The following is a 19,708-nucleotide window of genomic DNA, read 5'->3' on the forward strand; positions in this document are numbered from 1 at the left end:
CAATCTAATTATATTCCTATATAATCAAGGAAAATTATATATAACATACATAAATATTCATACACACATACATATGAGGGAGCTTTAAAAATTTTGTGGAAATTTTACATTATCTTTTAATTCCATTTTCCACAAACCTTTTGAAGCCCCCTCATACATGGTTAAGTAAAAAAGGATTGCTACAAAACCATACAAACCTCAGTAATACACTTGTCTTAGTCTTATTAGGATACCTACCAAGAAGGAAATGTTTGTATCATGAGGGAAAAAAACTATTTTGAGGTCATGGTTCATTTGAAATTTTAAACAAAATTCAAGTAGACATATTCCAAAACCACTGAAGCTTTTAAGCAAGCTTATGGGATTCTGCTTTACATAAACACTACAGTCTCTAGATAGATCAAGTCTTTGAAGAAAAGTCAGGAAGCCCTCAAATGAAGAAACTGTGTCTGAGGTCCAGAAACTGGAAGAAGCCCTTCGAATGACCACTGAGCTGGTGATTGCTGAAGCTAGGCCCTCACAGGGTCCGGTATTCTCAATTTGAAGTGAAAATCTTGGCCTTAGCAAGCTTTGGACTTGATAGGTGATGAAAGATCAGCTGGCTCAAAGAGAGGTCTTTTCATCCATTTTTAAAAGTGATATTGAACTAAGAAGATGTTTTTATGGATAAAATCCTAACTGGAGATGAGCCTTTGAATTACTGATATGTTCAATTATAAGACCAGTTTTAGAAGGGGTCTATCTGCTGGGCCAAGCAGAGAGGTCAGCTTAGGAGACTATAGCAACCATTTCCTGGGGTCCCAAAGGGCTTGATACATTTTCTTGGACACAAGCTGGTCCTGGGGACTTATCAGGAAGAGGTTTTGATAAAACTGAAAACTGCATTGGTAAGGAAAAGGCCAGGAACGTTGTGCACCAGAGAGAGCTATCCTATGAGAGCTTCAAGGAGAAACCTACCCCACCCATCCTACAGTCCTAACCTCCCTTCAGAGTTTTTTGTTCTCCAAATTCAAAGAATACTGAAAAGGAGCAGTACATCCTTGAAGATGCCAAGACGTCCATTTTGACATGGTATAAATGAAAGAGAGCAGACCTCTAAGGGAAGAGTTAGAGAGAGAAACACAACTTCCAAAAGCATTTAGACCTAGATGGAAGTATACTGAGAAGCAATAGCTATGCATTTTTATATTTTTGTTTGACAAAAATCTCTATACTTTTAGCCATATATATCAAGTCTTTTACCCAAGGAAGATTTTCTCAGTCTTTTACCCAAGGAAGTTTTTCTCAGACTCCATCTCTAGAATGCACCCCGTCACACAAAAGTCATATATTTTTCTTCATCTTAATGTTATACAGACTAGCCGAGTTCCTATGATTAAGTGGCCCACATTTGTTCACTCCTATGATTGAATTTTTTCAACTGTACTTGTAACTCGGTATAAATTCATTCTTCGAAAATTCATTTGGCTCTGAAGAGTCACTGGAATATTTATTTCCATTGTCATCCCTGAGATAACAGAGATGATGTTTGTATCGAAAGCTGGGTTCAATGTCATAGTCGTCATTTTGGTTTCTGTGGCCCAACTGCTCTTTTTTTCTAGCTAAATTTGTGTTGGCAGGAAGCCATGCCACAGAGCCTCCACCCTGAGGACTGACTCACAGGAGACAAAAGCATTTAGACCTTTTCAGGATTGTTCATGCTTCTCTCTTGACACTCCTTCCTCTTAGCAAAAGAATCGGTGACTAAACATCTGGTGTGGTTGAAGGAATAAAAACTACCACCATTTTCGAATCATGAATTCTTGTTCTTAATCATCATTTTTAAATAGTTGGATCCTCCTCACTTTAAGAACATCATTCCGTATTCATAGAAAATAAAGATGCTGTTAGTCCTCAGATTCGTTTTCTTAGAGGGAAAAAAACATCCTTCTCCACCAAATTTGTATATATACTCAACTCACTGCCGTTGAGTCAATGCCAACTTAAAGTGATCCTACAAGACAGAATGACGCTAGGCTTAGGTTTCTGAGTCTGTAAATCTTCATGAAAGCAAAAAGTTTCATCTTTTGCCTGAGGAGTGGCTGGTGGGTCAAACTGCTGACTTTGCGGTTAGCCGCCCAATGCCTAAGCCACAGTGCACCAGGACTTCTATAGTAAATATTAGTAGTGTAATTGTGGTTACTTAAATAAAATCTGTTGGAGTTCATGACTGCTGGGTATCAAGCACATTTGTATATTTGTTGTCATCATCCTTCTCAAAACATTTCTTTCTACTTGAGCCCTTGGTATCAGCTCATTTTCCCCTTCCTCCCCCACCCTCCCTCTCTCACAAATCCTTGATGATTTATAAATTATTATTATTATTTCATGTCTTACACTAACCAATGTCTCCATTCACCCACTTTTCTTTTGTCCGTACCCCAGAGAAGGGGTTATATGTAGATCATTGTGATCAGTTCCACTTTTCTTCCCCACCTTCCCCTTCCTCTCCTGGAATGGCTACTCTCATTATTGGTCCTGAGGGGTTTGCCTGGCCTGGATTCCCTGTGTTTCCAGCTCTGATCTGTACCAGTGTACATCCTCTGGTCTAGCTGGATTTGTAAGGTAGAATGAGCCCTGACTGAAGATCCAAGCAAAAAGAATTCCTTGGCAACTTCAATCTTTTCTGTTTATCATGATGTTACCTATTGGTCTCCGTTGTGTGTTGAGAGTTCGCCTCACATCTTTTGGGCATGTTATCAGGAGAGACCAATATCTGAAAAAGAACAGCATGATGGGTAAAGTGGGGAGGAGTGAAAAACAAGACCTTGGACAAGACGGACTAAAGAGTGGCTCAAACATCACAATGATGACGATGCAGCAGGACTGAGCGGAGTTTTGCTCTGTTAGACACAGGGTTGCCAGGAGTTGGAACCAACTGGACAGCACCTACCAGCAAATAAAACCGCTGGTTTTGGTCAAGGTCATTTTAAGTAGCAGTGTTTATATTGGGAATATATGATATATACTAGACTAACTTTAAAAAGCATTTTATGATGGGCAATTTCAAACATAAAAATACTGAAAACCCATGCAACTCACTGGCACAATTTCAACAATTATCACTTCTCTGGTCAATGTTGTTTCATCTATGACCCCACTCCAACCCCTAGGTTATGATTCAAATGCCAGACATGTAAGTTACCTTTAAATAGGTCAAAGATATCAGTATAAATTTTAGATTTTATTTAGCTTTAATTATTTAAATTATTAAGTTGGAGGAAAGGAGAAAAATAGAACTAACTTCTACCATACTTACCATACCAGAGTCTATGGTAGGGACTGCTGGGTGAATTTACCATTACCATTTTGAGAGGAAAATGCAAACTATGAAAATTAATTTCAATAAATAAATAAATAATTTAAAAATTAATTTCCCACTGTCACTAAGTTGTTAAATAGTTGTAGGATTCGGAGTCAAACCTAGGTCTCTGACCCAAAATTCTGTTTTCCTCCCATATCAACCCTGTAAGGCAAGGAACTAATCTTATAGCCATCGTGCTGATTCCTACTTACAATTTCCCTATATGTCCCAGTAGAATTGCCCTATAGGGTTTCACAAGCATTCATCTTTACAGAGGCAGACAATCACACCTTACCCCTGTGTAGCAGTGGTGGATCTAGGCCATCACCTTTCAGCTACCAGGCAAGTAAGTATTTAACCACTGTTGCACCAGGACTCCGAAAGTACTAATCCTGCCCGTGAAAATGTAGAAAACACCTTAGAACAGTGGTTCCCAATCTTCCTAATGCCACAAGCCTCATGTTGTGCTGACGCCCCCAACCATAAAATTTTTTTTTCATAAAATTATTTTCGTTGCTACTTCATCACTGTCATTTTGCTACTGTTATGAATCAGGCGAAAGGGTCGTTCGACCCCCAGGTTGAGAACCGATGCCTTAGAAGAACGATTTGAGGAAAGAGGGATCTCTTCCGGCCGCACTCTTCTCTTCATCCTATAAATGACACTGATCCTGTCATATACGTAGAATGTGTTCAGATTCTAATTTAATTCTCCAGTATTTCTAACACTGTATTCCAGAAATCAGTTTCCTATGTCGCCATTTTGATGCTAATATTCTCTGAAGTGTACCAATAAATAACACGCCTTAGGTTTTACTAAGATGGAAGAAAAATTTTTTTAAATCCCAGAAATCATTGTAATTGTGAAGTAGACAAATTAACATGTCTAAGCAAATAGAAACAGCAGTCTTCCTCGTCATACTGTTAGGCAGATTTGTTAGCAGCAGCAGGACATCGTTCCTGGTGAGATAAAAAGAGAAAGCCCCTTAATGAGATGGTTTGGTGCCTGGCTGCAGCCGTGAGCTCAAACACAGCAGACTGATGTGGGATGGCACAGAAGCAGGCAGTGTATTGTTCGGCTTCCACAGGGTCACGAGGAGTCAGAACCTACCCAATGCCCCAAACAACAGTGCAAAATCTGTATCTATTCAACGAGATGTTCACCATCACTTACTGCTGTTTTTACCATCCTCCAAGATGCTGCTACTATATCATTAAACTAAAAACACGGAAGACTAAAAATGTCATGCCGATGATGGAAAAAATTTTAAATGAATAACGATGGTTGAACACCATAAAGAACGAATGCCACTGCACTGTACATGTAAAGATTGATGAAATGTCAAATATTTTGGTACATATGTACCTCAGTTTTCTTCCCCCCAAATTTCTTCCTCACTTGGTAAGTTAAGTTAGTCCTGACAACAAAACACAGAACTTAGGCACCTCAAGTAGGTTTCTAAATACTGGTTCTTCTGGGAAATATACTCACTATCTTAAATGAAGTACTATGCATGAGCTAGAGAGACTAAAAAATGCAATCCAATCTTATAGAATGGTACAAATTACGAAGATAAGCAATCAATCATAAGAAGTCTAAGAATTTTTGACTTAATAGTACTGACAATTTTGACTTTGAGAAACATACCTATCTTTCCCCACAGACCTGGCAATTAGTTACATTTCAGATTTTCTACGTTTCAACAAATCATAATGTAACGTGTTTATTTCAGTTATGTGCTCAAGGTTCCTAAGAAACAATCCGAAACTTAGGGGGAAAACTCAAAAGTATACTAAAAGAAGTAAACTATGTCAATAGATACATGTATATCCAGGTTTATCCTCTTAAGTTCATAAAGGAGTCATCAGTTTTTAGCCTCAAAAAATCATGTTTCAATAGTTGATTAGGAATTACTATTACAGAAAGTTTAATATATAAACAAAGATACTGGCTTACTGCCATCTGCAAAGATTTCCTACTCACCACATGGCCTTTAGTGTTAAGAATATAGTTACTACTATTAATATTTACTACTTTTCAAATTTTGTATTTCTATTAAATATTTGTGGAAATAATGAGTATAAACTCTACTTAATACTAAGATCTATAATGGGGGGGAAATACTCTATTTTTAATTTACTGATAACAAGCAAGGTTTGAAAAGTAATTCAACATTAATGCTCTCATAGTCAAAAATCTCAGAAAAAGGAAAGTTATGGTTCATAGTCACTGACTCATTTCCTTAGATGATTCAGCCTCGTGGCCTTCCCACTATACAGACTTCCCTTCCCCCTTCTAATTTTAATTTAGACTAAGAAAAAAAATAAGCCACTGATACTATAGAACTAGCTTTCCTGTGCTGTCCCATAATCTCTTAAATAAGTCTTTCTACAAGCTTTTATACACGTTTGGAATTGGAATACTACTGTACTACTCAACTAACAGTAATCACATTCAGAATATGCTACTGATTTCCTAGTAAAATTGAAAATTGAATTACTCCCTCGTAAAAAAGTAGTTAAATAATTTCATTAAAATATTTGGTTTTGCTAAGATATATATATGTATTATATTAAACTTTCTGTAATAGTAATTCCTAATCAACTGCTGAAACACGATTTTTATAAATATTTGGTTTTGCTACCCTGCATAAACCTTTGAAAATAAGTCTGTACTCATCTTGTTCTTGCATGGATTCTTTAAATATGCATTTGCTTGAAACATGGAGCGCTACATGAATAAGTTCATGAGTTTACCTACCACAAAGTCTACACTCACAAAGAAAAATGAAGATAATTGAACATAAACATGCCAAAGGCAGGTCTACACATATCCATGTCTCCTGGCCAAGTCCACAGCAGAAACATGAGTGTACCCAGCTGGCTCCTCTCCAAGTAAAGGCAAGACAAAATCTAGCTATGTATACAGGGTTCAGAAATCCCTAATGCTGCTGTTGAAAAGGAACATATTGTAAACCGTTCTTTCGTCTAGGCATAGAGTTGCAGCTCAACTTAATTTGATGTTACCTATTTAATAGCATAGAATAGCAGAGAGCAACCACTAAGTGGGAGAATTTGTGCACGGTCCTACCTAGAACTCAAAACCCTTCGTACTCACTGCTATTGAGCCGATTCCAACTCACAGGGACCCTATAAGACAGGGTAGAGCTGCCCCTGTAAGTTCCTGAGACTGTACTCTTCATGGGAGTAGAAAGTCCCATTTTTCTCCCCCAGAGGGACCTTGTAGTTAGCAACCCAAAGCATAACCAGTAGGCTGCCAGGGCTCTTTGCTCTCTGGGACTAGTATTTGTAATGTTTGAGAGTGCTTTAAAATTGCCAACTCTCTCATTCAATGCACTTTAAATAAATACCCACCTTATTCAAAAGGTTGATTTGTGTCTGAGAATGCATATACTTCCATCCTTTGCCATCTAGTTGATTCCAACGCATAGCAGCCTTATATAGCTTTTTCTTCCCGTAATGAGGCTATAAATCATTACGAGAGCAAAAGGCCTCATCTGAATGGCTGGTAGACTCAACTGTAGACCTTGTGGCTACCAGCCCAATGTGTAACCAACTATATGAAAAGGGGTCCCTATGGAGGTCACCCAACCCCCCAAAAAGCAGACCCTGCCAGTGGTCCTCTAAAGGGTTTCTAAGGCTGATAAACTAGAAACAGATAGATCTTTTGGACCACAGACACCATAGAATTTATGTTTAAAAATAATAATTACTATCAGGGTTTTTTTTGCAGTCAATGAGAAAGATGATAGGCTCTGCCACTTAATAGTTAGGTTTCTCAGGAAAATGATCTAAAATTTTGTGGTGGTTTTTCTGTATAACTGGGAGATAATAAAATTGACTGTGCTGGTCTGTTGTGGATTAAAATGTTAGTAAAACCCATAGCACACTGCTAGGCACACAAGTATTCAATAATGTCTACTAAGATTGAATTCTATACTCCACTTTATCATCTGTAGATTTTTTCCCCCACTTTCAATCCTTAAATCTTTGTTCAAAGAAATGTCCTGCAAATCAGAACTGAGGCTTGAAAGAAGTACTAAAAGTTGTTTTTCAAATTAAAAGAAGCTTCACAGTAAACTGGTAACTGTATTTTAAATAGTTAAAAAACGGAATGATGCCTACCTATTAAAAATTATTTTAAATTTCAATCTATGGCCATATAACTGATATGTTGAAAAATTTTAATTGACTCAGACTTTTGGTCAGTTGTTGCTATTTTTGTTCCTATCAGGTTGACTCCTGGCAACCTTATGTATGCTTATAACGAAACAAAGGCCTAGTCCTGAGACAGCTTCATGGTTATTGGCATATTTGTGTCCATTGTGGCAGCTCTTGTGTCAAGCCGTCCACGGATGATTTCCCTCATTTCTGTTGGCCCTCGGCTTGACAAACAAGATGTCCTTGTCTAGCAACTGGTGTTTTCCTGATGACTCCCAAAGTAAGCCAAGTCTCTCCATCCTTAGTTCTAAGGAACATTCTGGGTGTATTTCTCCTCAGACTGATTAGGTAGTTCTTTTGGCAGTACATGATATAGTAAATATTTTTCAGCAGCATTAGACTTCAAATGCATTACTCTCGTTTTCGTTTTTCTCATCTCAGCTACGTCACTAAATGCTGTGATTTACTGAACCAGTGACAAGTTACAGTCATCATGGCTTACTTTACGCATGTGTGAAATGAAACATTACCGTCTGCATGTGTAATTATGGTGGGACAGGAATGACTTGGGCAAGATCATTAAAGACATTTTTTTAACAATTTTTATTGGGGACTCTTACAGATCTTATACATCAATTGTTTTGGGGTTTTTTAAATCATTTTATTATTAGGGGCTCATACAACTCTTATCACAATCCATACACACATCAATTGTGTAAAGCACATTTGTACATTCATTGCCCTCATCATTCTCAAAACATTTGCTCTCCACTTAAACCCCGGCATTAGGTCTTCATTTTTCCCCTCCCTCCCCGCTCCCTGCTCCCTCATGAGCCCTTGATAATTTATAAACTATTATTTTGTCATATCTTGCCCTGTCCGAAGTCTCCCTTCACCCACTTTTCTGTTGTCTGTCCCCCAGGGAGGAGGTCACATATAGTTCCTTGTAATTGGTTCCCTCTTTCCTACCCACTCTCCCTCTACCCTCCCTGTTTCACCACTCACACCACTAGTCCTGTAGGGCTCATCTGCCCTGGATTCCCTGTGTTTTCAGTTCCTATCTGTACCAGTGTACATCCTCTGGTCATTAAAGACATTTTTCAAGAGGAGATTCTTAATATGTACAAAATGAAGCTTAAAGGAATTAACAGTTTTCAAATGGATTAAAAAAAATTTTTTTTACAATTTTCCCTTGCCTTTAGGACATAGGTGGGGGCACATATATATGTTCCTAATTCCTCCTCTACTCCCAACCACTAGCACCTAAGCCACTTATATGAACAGTTTGGAAAATTAAATGAGCCTATTTTTCTTAAATTGTTTTTATAAATTTTCACACATATCTCCCTCTGGTTGTCACACCCTACACATCCCTTCAGCACCAACATTGTTGAATACTTCTATTAGTAGCTCTTGTCTCATTTATTTAAGGTGACCAGATTTTAACATTGGTAAAGCAGGACACCATTGATAAAGCTCATATCCTGGCGAAATAAGTCACATGGCAGCCGAAAACCGTATAACTTAGCTTGTCGTGCATTCTTTCCAAAACTTGGGACTTTTTTAAAACTCCGCAGGATGCAGGAAAAATTGTTAAACATCGGGACTGTCCCACCCAAAGCGGAACTTCTGGTCACCTTACATCTATTGCAAGTTGGTTTATGACCACTTCATTCAAGCATAACTAAAAAAGGCCTCTTTAACTCAGTGTCAGTTCTAAAAAATATAAACTTCATTCTCGATCTTTCCGAAAAGTATGACATCGTTAACACTCTCTTCTTTAAATTTGTTTCTTTCCGTCTCCTGTTAGCACTCTTGTTCTACCTCCATCGTAAAACACTGGTGTTCCGTCCCCTCAAGGCCTTGTCCTGTGTCTTTTCCTCTTCTCACTCCCAAGAAACCTACTAGCACCCAAGGTTTCAACTACCATTTTTAAGCTAATGCCTAAAGCTCTAACTATAGCCTAGAGTTCTTTGGGACTCTTAGTCTGTCTACTGGGTATCTGTAAGTGGCCATGCCATAAACACCTAAAATTTCATCAAAACTGGACAGTTGCCCCTCCCCCCTCATAAACCTCTTCCTTTCCCTCTATTTTATCCAAAAAAACAAAACCAAACGTGCTGCCATCACGTGGATGCCATCCACAGCAACCCTATAGGACAGGGTAGAAATACCCCAGTGAGTTTCTGTAACTCTTCACGGGAGTTCTCCCAAGAAGCAGTTGGGTGATTTTGAATTGCGGACCTTGTGGTTAGCAGCTCAACTCATAACCACTAAACTACCAGAGCTAGTCCCTCTATTTTATACCTCTATAAATAAAAACTTCGTCAGCAGTCATCATGCAGACTTCTCCCCTAGTTCTCATTGTTTGCTAAAACTTGATTCTGCCTTTTCTAAAGTTTAGGGTCTCCCAAACTATCATCCTCTTTGAAACTCTTGAAATGCTCACTCTGTAGGGCAATGAAAGGTTGTTTGTTTTTTAAAAAGGGGTTGGGGAGAGTGTCCTATGATCAAATGACTTTGGGGAAATGCTAGGTTAAAGTAAAATTTTGAAGAACCTTCAACATGTAAACTTGTACTATAAAACCCAAAGGCAGAGACAATAGGAAGTATTTCCCAAATAGCTTTGAGATTGTTTTTTCCAAGGATCATCTTGTCCAAAGTATTCTACAGAACACTGGAGAAACACCGTTCTTCTAAATGCATTTTATCCTGTGGTAGTTACATAATTTCATGTCAACTTGTTAAGCAAGTATAGGGGTGGAGTCTAGTCTGTCAATCAGGTCACAGTCTGATGATGCCTCCTTGTGGGTGTGACCTTCTCATGACGATTCTGGAAACTTCCTCTCTTTCTCTGGGCCACTCTCTCTGCTTCACCTTCCTGCTGTTGACACTGAGGGAGCTGGGGAAGCCATGTGGTGAAGCCCACGCTAGTGCTGAGATGCTTCCAACCAGCATTGGACTCACAAGACTTTCCATTCACCAGCCTGTCATCTTCCTGCATCTGGCATCTTTGATGTGCTATGTGAATCTGAAGAGGAATTTATGGACCAGTATAGGGCATATGGGCTAATATCAGACTTATGGACTTCATCTGGACTGGGCTGGGATGTTTTCTCTATATACAATTGCTTTTTGATCTAAAGCTCTCTCTGACACATGAGTGTCTTTGCAGTTTTCTCTAGTAAAACCAGTCTAACACAATTCTCTCCATTACCAAAGCTAATTGCTTCAACTAGGGAACTTCTCTCACCTGGTCTACGAAATACAATTTGGGACTTTAAAATCCCAGCTTCCCTGTTGAGTATACATTCAAAATCTCTTATAAAAATCAAAAGCGTTTCAAGATCATGAAATGACCAAGACTGTTTTTCCATTTTCATCTTGGCACCAGCCAAACCCACCTACCACTCTGCTCCATGGTAGAAAGATGGGAGTTGTCTCATAAAAATTTATAGTTTTGTAAATACTATATAGGCTTGCTATGAATAGAATCTACTCAATGTCAGTGGGTTTTTTGAGTTGGCCTAGAAAAAGGAGCCCTGTTGGCACATTGGTTAAGTTTAACTCAGGTGCTCACCAAAAAGTCCATGGGTGGACCCACAGTCTACAGTTCACGAGAAAGATGCAGACAGTGTCCAAAGATTCACAGCTTTGGTAACACCATGGTACAGTTCTACCCTATCCTATAGTCACTGAGTTTGAATCAGCAATGGGTTGGCCTAAAAATTTAGCACAGTTGTCGCCCTCAAGTGCAGTTACTGTAACTATAGGAATAGTAATAAGAGGAAATACTTATTCTGTATAATTAAATTGTCCAGTATGAGAGCCATTAACTTTATGTGGCTATTGAGTACTGGAATGTGACTAGTCCAAATTGAAGCATGTTCTATGTGTAAAATCACTTGGCTTTCAAAGATTTTGTATAAAATGATGTAAAGTATCTCAATAATTATTTTATATGAGCAACATGTTGAAATGGTAGTATTTTTTTATATATTGGGCTAAATATTTTTTAATATGACTACCCAAAATTTTTAATTCTTTTATATATATATATATTTGGCTTATATTATAGCTCTGTTGGACAGCATTACTGTAAGACAATGTAGCTATGGAAGACAGAATACCTATCAGACTCAACATCTTTTCCAAGCTGCAAATTAAATCCTTTGCCCAATTATCAATGTCTCTCCATTTAAATCTGCTGTTTCCTGACTTCTTTCTGTCAGTGTTGCTATCATTATTCTTTTATATAAGTAATAAGGATCAGAACCTTTAACTCTTCCTACAAAGTAACCGATTACAACCCACTTATCTTATGATGCTACCATCATATTCACTTTCCTTACTTCATAGTTGTTCTTCCATTTTCTCACCAGATTAACAAAATCTCTTGAAAGGATTTTCTTCTAGCCTCTCTCCATGACCCTGATTCATGAGTCTATACAATTTTAGACTATAATTCCGAAGCATAAAAATTCAGTGACTCCTATTATATACTATATACTATTATATGTATAAAATTCAAACTACTTGAGTCTCAATTTTTACTTCTAGTTTGAACCATATCTCCTCTTTGCATTCGGGTCAGATGTAAGGTTTTAGATAAAATATAAGATGCCCAATTAAATTTTAATTTCTTTTTTTTTTGTTTTTTTTTTCCTTTTCTACTTTCTTTCCTTCTAAATTTTAATTTCAAGTGAACAATATGTTTAGTAAAGTATATGTCAGATCTTGTCACATATCTATACAAAATTATTGTTCACAATTCAACTTGTAAGCAGTCACTCAGTATTTTTGCTAACCCTGGTAACCCTCGTAAGACTAGTCTATCTAGTCTCTGTCACGCAGACTGTGGACATATTATATACCTAGGCATCTTTGCTCACACATTTCAGATGTAACACCTGAAACAAACTCAGAACAATGATGAGCTCACAATTAAGTATGCAATAGAGGGTAACATTATGCTTCTGACATTGTAGGTGCGGCTCAGTTTCCACTGGCCTCCATTAGATCACTTGAGCCCCCAATATAATCTGTCTTCCCTCTCTTTTAATACAGCACTAATTACCTTTTTCACATCTTATCTAACCTTACATTTCTACCTCAAATTATTGACGAAGTCAAATTTTATAATAAAGCTTTGGGGATTTTACCAAAATTATTGATTTTTATCCTAAATCCTAGCTTAAATATCAAAGTACATGTAGCTGAGTCATATACACACAGGGATATAAAATGTGCTAAGTGAGTCTCACAAAATGAATTGTGAAGATACCCAAAAAGAGATTCTTATGCTCAACAATACCCGATGTACTTACCAATATATCAGCTCTTTAAACCGTTATCTTGCAATTGACCTGCTGCTTTATACTTGACTAAATCCAATGTGCGTATATACACATGTATGCATATTGAAAGTTCCCCACTGTTATAGCACATTGTTGTGTAAACATTCCTTTAAAACTTACTGTCATCGTCTGGTAGGTTCATGATCTTTGCAATATAGAAATAATTAAATCTTTGGGTTAGATTCCACTTTTATCCTTCCATCAATCAGTGCAACAAAGAGCTGCTAATAAAAACTGCACCCTTATTTTGTAATTGAGATTGGATACACATAAAATGTCCTAATATCTGAATTTTCTAAAATGTTTCTCAAAACAAAAATGTACATAAAATTACACATGCAAATAATCAGCTCAGTAAAAACTAGCTTTTCCTGTTTTTCACAATGATCTGTAGATTTCACCATTTTACCAAGTAGTCACAATTCATTTACAGGAAAAAAAAAATATCAGAACCTGATACTATGTTTCCTGTCATACACAGGGCACTTCAATTAAATAGGAACTCAAATTATAGATGATAATGTTCCTGATAAATTAAAGAAATCATGAACTATTCCTCAAGACAAGCTACTTGTAAGAAAACACATTTAACTATTATTAACCCTAACTTTGCTCACACTCAATCTGGCACGGAGTGAGTCCAAATCCTGGCTGTGCTAATAGCATGTACCTCTCTGGTCTGATTCCCCATCCATAGAGTGAGAGCACTGTCTCCAAAGGTGGTTGTGGAAATTATGAAAAGACACACGGAATATGCAGAATACGGTCAATATTCAGCAAATGCTAACTCTTATTCTTAAAATGTGTCCTAGTTAAATATCTTCAGGTTTAATTCTAACCTAAGATTCATTCACAAGACTTTTAGAAATAAAAGGCTAATCCAAAGAAAACACTGATTTGCCATGCTTGAATAAACAGTAAAGATCCAAATCCTTGCTTCTCTAACACCCTTTTTTTCTCTTCTATCTGCTATGACCTGAGATCAGGGTACTCAGCTTTCATGGAAATCAGTCATGAACAACCAGTTTCAGGTATATATTTATCTTTGTCAAAAAGCAAGGTTGGTTTCATAGGCTTGTAAAGATCCTCCATAAAACTTATTTCCAGTGTTTGCTTCGGCAACACATGCTAAAATTGGAACGATACAGAGATTAGCATGGCCCCTGCGCAAGGATGACACACACAAAAAACTTACTTCCAGAATTCCTATTGTTCAGTTTCTTTAAAATAGTTTTAGATTCCCACATTAGGTATGATAGCATAACTAGTCAAGAAATGCATCATGTGTGAAGTAAAATTTTACTTTTCTATTGATTAAAGGAATAATGCTAATTATCAGGTAACTTTAGTTTCTGAGTTAATAAAACAATTCCTTTCTAAGTTTCAAAATATAAAATATTGGATTCAGGACTTGATTAGTTAATATCAAATGAACAAAAACTCTAGTTGTGAGATGTTATATGAACCTATTTAAGGCTAATTCTAACTTATCTGGAGGAAAGGTCACCTTTACCTGAACATAAGCATTTTCCTTAAATCTCAAAAACTAGTAAAAACTACCATTAAAATGAGGCAAACACTTAAAATGAAATTACTTACAGGTGTAAAGACCAATAAAGTTGATACTAGCACTGAGAAACCTAATTTCAAGCACCTAAAATATTTTCAAGGGTGGGGGTTGGGAGTTATCCATGCTAGGCTGTTCTACACATTACAAGATTTTTGACTCACTCAACGTGCAAATCTGCTCAGTTATAGGTGTATATATACCACTGTATTTATGTGGTCCTTTGCTTTAAACTTTTGGAGTTCCTACATTTTTGGTAATGTTTCAAAAGCTGGTCTTTAGATTGAAGGTCAATATTTTCTAGAAAATGAGCTATTAGTTTAGGTCACATCTCTGGCTTAAACGATACATATTTTTTTGTTGCACCGATTGTTTGCTTCCTTCAAATATTTGCTCAAATATCACCTCAATGAGGCCTTCTATAAACATGTTCCTACCTAGACTCCTATACACACAACTTACTATATAGCATATAGTGTTAGTGCTTATCATTCTACATATTTACTTACTCTGGCCATCCTCATTACACAATCCCCCATAAATTCCATGGAAGGTGATATTTTATGTATTCTTTTACTGATCTCCCTCTTACACCTAGAGCAGGAACAGGTTTATACTTAGGTTTTCAATAAATGTTCAATAGATCTACCCATCACACTTACAACAGAAGCACTATGGCAGAAATATATGAAGATACCCTGTGAGGTAAATTAACAAGTAGAAAAAAGTTGAAGGATTAAGATTGACAAAAGGAACACTTCTCATTTTTAAAGTACTTCATTTGGTCATATTTTAAAGGTAAAAACATAAAAATTTTAAGCATTTTTAATTACACCACAAAGGTTAGTTTTGATAGTATTAATTTCCTTTGAAAAGCATGTTTGCCATTATTTGAGCTTAATAACACATTTCAGTTTCTCTAACCCTCTCTGCAAGCCTGTTCTATTTTCTTTGATCTCATCTGTATGTTATGTTCCCTGCCCATTCAACTCACACATCTAGTCTGGCAACCTTGCTTTCAAGTTTGGCAAAGAAGTTATTTTACCTCTTAGATGCTCCATCTTCCAACATTTCATTTTTATAAATTTCTTAATACTATAGTCTTTACTATTTTGTCTTTTATGAGTCACTAGAAAAAAAGTAAAAATTCTATTGAAAATTAAATTTATCCTTGATGTTATGCTGCAAATACATTGTTCAGTAAGTAGTTAGGCTTGAGTTACTCGAAACTGCTATGTGGTTTTACAAATATAATTTTTACCTCATAAGATGACTTAATGTAACCCTGATGTATATTTGGTTATGTATTGAAGAAATAATTTGGGGAATTTGTAAGCAACTATATTCCTCAATCTACACTAACGCATAAAAACACATTAAAGGCGGATATGTTTTCTACAGCTAATACTGATAATTAAGTACTAAATATATTCAATAAATATTAATGTGAGACAAAAACTACTGTAGGAAGGAACTTACCAGAAAAGAAATAGACTTTTTAAAAAAACCTTGTATCCAACAAGTTATTTTTTATTTGCTATTTTATTTTCTTAATGGAAACAATTCTGCCAAATGTTTACGATAAGCAACTTGGACTTCTAAAAGACAAACTTTAAAATCCAGCAGTCTATTGCCAAAGATTAAGACTCCTTAGCCCACTTCTTTGGATATATTTCTGTCCTCCTAAAAAACGAAGATGGTAATTTTGGGAAGGAAAAAGAGTAACAGAAGATTTGCGACAGAACTTTAATTTTTTTTGTTTTGTTTTAGAACTTTAATTTTTAAATTGCCTTTTCAACTATTTTGGTTTACCAGAATTATCAGGAAACTCAGATTAAACTTGATTAACTAAAAGAAGACAAAACTCCTCATACAGCCAGCATTTAGAAGAACTTGGTCCTCCTTTTTGTTCTTATAAAAGCCAAGTGACTCTCGAATTAAGCCATTTATACCGCATTTCCAAGGAAAACAGCAAATCAGTAATAACCCAATGTACCACATATCCCATATCTAGGTCAAACGAGTAATATAACGTGAGATACTGCACTGTGTAATTCCTTTATTTTCTGCATATTAGTGCTTTACCAACACTACAACCATAAAGAACACAATTCCAAGTACTGTACTTTTAGTTTGGGAGATCATAGTCTACAGACTCTCATTAGACAAGATTAACCTCATTCAAAACTTAGCAAGTTTATAAATTCACATAAATACAGAAGTTGATGCAATTAAACAAAAACTTCATCTTTTTTTAAGTTCTTAGATTATAACTTTTTCTGCAGGCTATAATCACTTGCCCCATGATCAGCAATAGTTATGGTTCGATTTAACTACATCAATTATAAACCTTTTTATAGCCTTAAAATATGAGAATTACAATTTCTTACCAAAGGACTTGGGTTTTCCAATGTTCAAGTATTTGCTTCCCCCTCCCCCCTTTTCAGACATTTCAAATAAACTAACATCTCACCTGCAACATTCAAAATCAATCACTTGATGTATAAAATTTTAACTAAGCCCCCACTTATTTTAAGACACACACAAAAAATGGCTGTCTACTAATCTGTCACAAGTTAGAAATACTACATTTAAAAATTAACATGAGGGTTTCAAGTTTCCTCCAGTTTAGGCATTTAAACCTTTGTGCTTGTCTCATTTCAGGATGTTCTTACAGCATTTATATTTATATAACCCATGTTTGTGTACCTTAAAACATAATCACTTAAAATAATTGAATTTATGGTGGAGCTTGGGAATTTTAAAAGCAACCAAAATGTTCTTAAATGCCTCATTTCTAAATACTTCCACTAAAGTGAAATTAAGAACTTTATACTTTAATTGCCTCTTGAACTCAAAAATCCTGTTGCACCTTTAGGAGCCTACAACTTGACACCTCTTCTCATCTGTCCTAAAGAAAATGTCAAGAGTTTTACTTTCAATCATGTTTTATACCCTTGTTTTTCATGTATCTTTGGTAAAAGCTCCATTACACAATATGGCCAAAGCATGAAGGACTAATACTGTCCAACTATACCATGATAACCTGCTCAATTCTAGTTTTCAAATACCCTCATAAACAAAACATTTTCCTGTATACTGCCTTTTCAGTCATTTCTGAAATTCCCTAAAATCAATTCCTTGAGGATCTCTAAAATTAATCCTTAAGGCTATACAAGAACCAGATGCTGCTTCACAATTCTACACTAAGCAGTAACATTTGGTTCAAAGTATTATACTGGTCTCAACAATCTGGTTACTGGTCCTAACCAGTTAGGCAAGTAATCGTTAGAATCTGGATACCACCAGTGAGAACACTGTTTACCCTTCAAAAAAAGTTTACATTCATTGTCATCTGTAGGTTCTTTCTCTTCACCCTACTTCCCCTTTGTAATTAAGTCTACATATCATTCACTCATCACATTTCCTTCCTTAAAGGAGACGGTGTCTTATTGAACCAACAGGCTATCTGACTTACCACTTGCATGAGTTAATCTTACAATTTAACAAAATTAAATATCTTTTTTATAAAACATCTTTTCCAGTGTTCTAATCAATGAAGATGTGGATCACGCTGATAAAAAAATTATTTGTATGTTCCTATTAATCAGTTGCTGTCATGTGAAAAACAGGAATGTGTATTTTTTTTAAACTATGTAAAATGTGCATAAATATTTTGGATTGTTGAATGCTTTGGTAGCAAGCAAAGTAAATGTTTTTCATAATTTTAAACCTACAGCCTCATGTTCAAAACAGAAAAAGGTCCAGATTTGCCAAAAAATATTTACACATTTCATCTGTGTATGGCAAACATCATTATTGCTCCATTTTTCTGGAAAGTCTTATTTTTTTTTAAGTTAAAAAGAGAGAAAACCCCCACAAAGTTGCTAACTGCAGTGAGAAGTCATGTGTCCTTGAAGGGTTGCTTTCAGATTGGTATATGGTGTAGTTAGCTGTGTTATGGGGAACTTGGGCTTTCGAGCCCTACTCATGCATGTGTATTTCAGAACTTAAAAGCTGACATTTCCAAGAACTTCTTACATACCTGTTTAACATATTGATGTGCAACTGGAACATATTACAGTGGTATTACTTACTACCTACCACTGTAAGCTAGGCTTACTAGACTGGTCTCAGTTATAAAATGTCACATTTGAAATTACTAAATTGAAATTAAAATCTGACAAGGAGCGGTAAAGGCCTTAAATATAAAAGACAAACGGCAGTTTGATTAAGCAATAATTTTCAGTTTACTAGATGAAACAGACTTGCAACATAGTCTGCATGAATGCAAAGTAAGCCATCTACAGCAAGTGATAAGGAAACTGGGCAAAAAAAAGGAAAAAAGCATACATTGGGGGGGAAATACTCTCGAAATTAAAAAAAAAAAATCAAACCATTATTATAAAGGACTTTACCAAGAATTGCTATTATTTCCCCCTTCCCGTTTACTGGAAGTCAACAAGAGCATCTAGCACTTTGTGTTCATTTGTCAAATGTCAGATCAGAGCATCCTAACGCAAAGCAAAAAACAAAACAAAAAACAAACAACAGAAAACCCCAACCACCCTAAATCCTAGAACAGCAACTTCAAGAGTTCAAATTCAAAAGGGGAGAACGTGGCAATTGAAAGAGGTGATGGTGGTGATAATCCTATGAATGGGCTTTTGATTTCTCTCCTGGGGGATGGGGACCGGGAGGGGGTGGGCGGAGAATGCTCATTAGGATTTGTAGTTAGAGGTTAACCATGTGAGCCCCTCATAGAGTCCGTCCCCTGAGGTGGCGCAGGAGGGCTGCACATACCAGTTCCTGTCCCGAATCCGGGTCAGGCCCAGTTTCTCCTGGATCTCATGGGGTTTCATGGCATCGGGCAGGTCCTGCTTGTTGGCGAAGATGAGGATTATGGCGTCCCTCATTTCCCGGTCATTGATAATGCGGTGCAGCTCCTGGCGGGCCTCGTCGATGCGGTCGCGGTCGGCGCAGTCCACCACGAAGATCAGACCTTGGGTCCCGGTGTAGTAATGCCGCCAGAGCGGCCGGATCTTGTCCTGGCCGCCCACATCCCAAACGTTGAACTTGACGTTTTTGTAAGTCACCGTCTCCACGTTGAAGCCCACGGTGGGGATGGTGGTCACCGACTGGCCCAGCTTCAACTTGTAAAGGATTGTGGTCTTGCCGGCCGCGTCCAGCCCCAGCATGAGGATCCGCATTTCCTTGTTCCCGAAGATTTTGGATAGCACCTTCCCCATCGCGTCGGAGG

The 19,708-nt window shown here is 36.8% G+C and overlaps 1 protein-coding gene and 1 pseudogene across 1 annotated transcript; one reads left to right on the plus strand and one right to left on the minus strand.

The window, feature by feature from the left end:
• Positions 1 to 13,989: 13,989 nt before the first annotated feature.
• Positions 13,990 to 14,089, plus strand: LOC115868825 (annotated as a pseudogene).
• Positions 14,090 to 16,487: 2,398 nt separating this feature from the next.
• ARF6 (ADP ribosylation factor 6) lies at positions 16,488 to 19,702 on the minus strand. Its single transcript, XM_004698574.2, has one exon. It carries the CDS (start codon positions 19,695 to 19,697, stop codon positions 19,170 to 19,172), a length of 528 nt encoding a protein of 175 aa, XP_004698631.1. The 5' UTR covers positions 19,698 to 19,702; the 3' UTR covers positions 16,488 to 19,169.
• Between the last annotated feature and the right edge of the window lie 6 nt (positions 19,703 to 19,708).

The sequence above is a fragment of the Echinops telfairi genome, unplaced genomic scaffold (genome assembly GCF_000313985.2).
Source record: "Echinops telfairi isolate 266 unplaced genomic scaffold, ASM31398v2 ScPeMD7_18;HRSCAF=68, whole genome shotgun sequence".
Taxonomy (NCBI): Eukaryota; Metazoa; Chordata; class Mammalia; order Afrosoricida; family Tenrecidae; genus Echinops; species Echinops telfairi.

Excerpts from the sequence above, each read along its gene's own strand:
- ARF6 (XM_004698574.2), bottom strand. The coding sequence starts at position 19,697 with ATGGGGAAGGTGCTATCCAAAATCTTCGGGAACAAGGAAATGCGGATC.